Source organism: Aplysia californica, unplaced genomic scaffold (genome assembly GCF_000002075.1).
Source record: "Aplysia californica isolate F4 #8 unplaced genomic scaffold, AplCal3.0 scaffold00067, whole genome shotgun sequence".
NCBI lineage: Eukaryota > Metazoa > Mollusca > Gastropoda > Aplysiida > Aplysiidae > Aplysia > Aplysia californica.
Genome location: NW_004797337.1, coordinates 1,595,212 through 1,597,421, shown reverse-complemented (window position 1 = coordinate 1,597,421; position 2,210 = coordinate 1,595,212). Strand labels below are relative to the sequence as shown.

At 43.2% G+C, this 2,210-nt stretch overlaps 1 protein-coding gene across 1 annotated transcript in view; it reads left to right on the top strand.

Moving 5' to 3' along the window:
• Positions 1-371: 371 nt before the first annotated feature.
• The window catches only part of LRRTK (leucine-rich repeat receptor tyrosine kinase), a gene marked incomplete at its 3' end in the record, with an annotated part of 149,291 nt that continues 147,452 nt past the window's right edge, over positions 372-2,210 (top strand). The window contains 1 exon segment of the mRNA NM_001245993.1: positions 372-1,684. Coding sequence (NP_001232922.1) covers positions 372-1,684 — 1,313 coding nt within the window.

Here is a 2,210-nt window from a genome sequence, read left to right as displayed (position 1 = left end):
TACGAAATAGATAATTGAAAAACAATTTGATCCTTTTTCCACAATGGAGAAATGTGCATATCAAACAGTAAGACAATGAATACGGGACTAGTGTTCGTTTGTTGTTTTTCCTGTTTATATTTAAAAATAAAAATATACTGCATGGTTTTTATTTCAAATTATGCCTATTGGCGACAATTTATTTTTCCTTTTAATAAAATATTTTACGTGCTCTTTGTTTCAGATTTACGGCTTCTTGTCAGCAAGAAGAAAAGTGCAGAAAAAGAGGAAAAGACTGCAAGAAATTCGTTTCCAATTGTAATCAGTAACGGTTAGAAACAAAGTAAAAACAAAAAAATAAGTCAACAAGTATTCACAGCTCTGTGTCAGTTATGAATGCCATTAGAATCTACAGCATTTACGCGTGCGCCGTTGTGAGCAGTCTTTCTCGTTGTACAACTTTCCAGCTACCCACCCAGCTCCCATCACCGGGAAGAGCTCCTGTCTTGAGTTTACCAAAGGACACGGGAACAGTCCAGGATTCACACGATGTGTATATGTACAACGAAACGCCATCGTCTGAACACCAGTCATGGCAACTACAACTTAATCCGCTCGACGAATCAAGACCCACGTCTGAGACTCATGTCATGATGGTGTCGAAAGATTCAAAAGTGAGTGTAGCTGCGACTAAATTTCCTACCCCTCAGTTCCCTACATTTCTGACTGAGACTATAAAAGAGGGGTCATCGAGAAATGTAAAACAAATACGGAAAAAGACGAGACCGTGTACGTTCAATTGTTGCGTCTTTTGTCTACCACATCCTTCCCTGAAGGTCAAGACCACGCGTCGTGAGAGATCAGCAGGCCCCAGACAATGGGCAATGTTCGTGAAGTCCTCGCTTGACACAGGAGAACCCACTCAGGCTTCAGTAGGGCATCCTTCAATACGTGACCTGGACAACCGCCGCCGACGAGTCCGTGGAACAACTATTGATTTCAATTTCCGTCCATCTCTCCCGAAAGATCTTGACTCCCCGTTCTTCCGAGTCAGCGAAAAAAGAAAAACCTTTCAGACGAAGGGAGAGAACCATAGCACACATTTTGGCAACGAGGTTTCCGCCCAGAACACCTACAAAGACACTACAGACGCGGAAGTTGACAAATCGGTAAAGTCTCTCTCTCAACGTCGATATGAATCACACATTGCCGAGTTGAAGCCAAGAGTTCACACACACAATGGTCGGTCATCTCAGCAACTAACAGAATCTCAGGCCGCTAGATTAGCTAATGTTAAAGACTGGGCAGCGCTATTAAGAATGTCTGCAAGATTTCACCATCGCTCTCGTCGTAGAATTCCGAGATCAAAGTTGATCATGCCTTCTCAAAGCTTCAATGTACCTTCTCACGGTCCTGGACCATCTGCATCTCCGGAGTATCACCAAAATAAGGCGTCTTCTCCAGAAAAGACAATACCCACGAGGAGCGACGCGGAAGACGTGAGCGCAATCACCGAGGAGTCTGACCTAGATACAGGAGAATCTGTTACTGGGAGCACCGTGTCCGTCGTTGACGTCACAAACCAGATGTGCACTGCAGACTACAACAGATACTGGCATAAACTGAAGAGTATAAACTGCGTGGGCCAGCAGTTCTCCAGTCTCAAACCCTGGGAGAAAATCTTTGTGCCTGACGTGGACACCTTGTGAGTAAAACTTTCTTTCTTGTTTAACCAACAGCAAGGTATAATTTAATATACCCTTAATGTGATTTTGTCTGAGCCAAATGTTTTATGCCTGCCACGTAACATCTCTCTGTGGTAGCCTAGTAGTATGTTACTGGACCCGTAATCGTGAGATTGCGGTTTTGGGGGTTCATACATCTGCTCGATTCGACTTTGTGTCCTTGGGAAAGGCATTTTACACGAATTCTCCATTTGGCTCGGTCCTTTCGGAGATGGACGTTGAACTCGGGGGTCCTGCCTCCTAAACAATCTAATAGTGTTGATAAGGGCGTTAAGCCTATACCATTTCACCACTTTCTTCATCTCTCGGTATGTGCACCCAAAACTGTATTAATTGTTATAGAAACGGTTCGACGAGCGAAATGATCACGTGTAGTATTTTTATGTTTACTCCAAGGTGTTAGATAGAACTGGTGTGCTGACCAAATAGAATTATATCATATGTTTTGGTTGTTACATAATATTGTCTGATACCTATCAGTCTGTT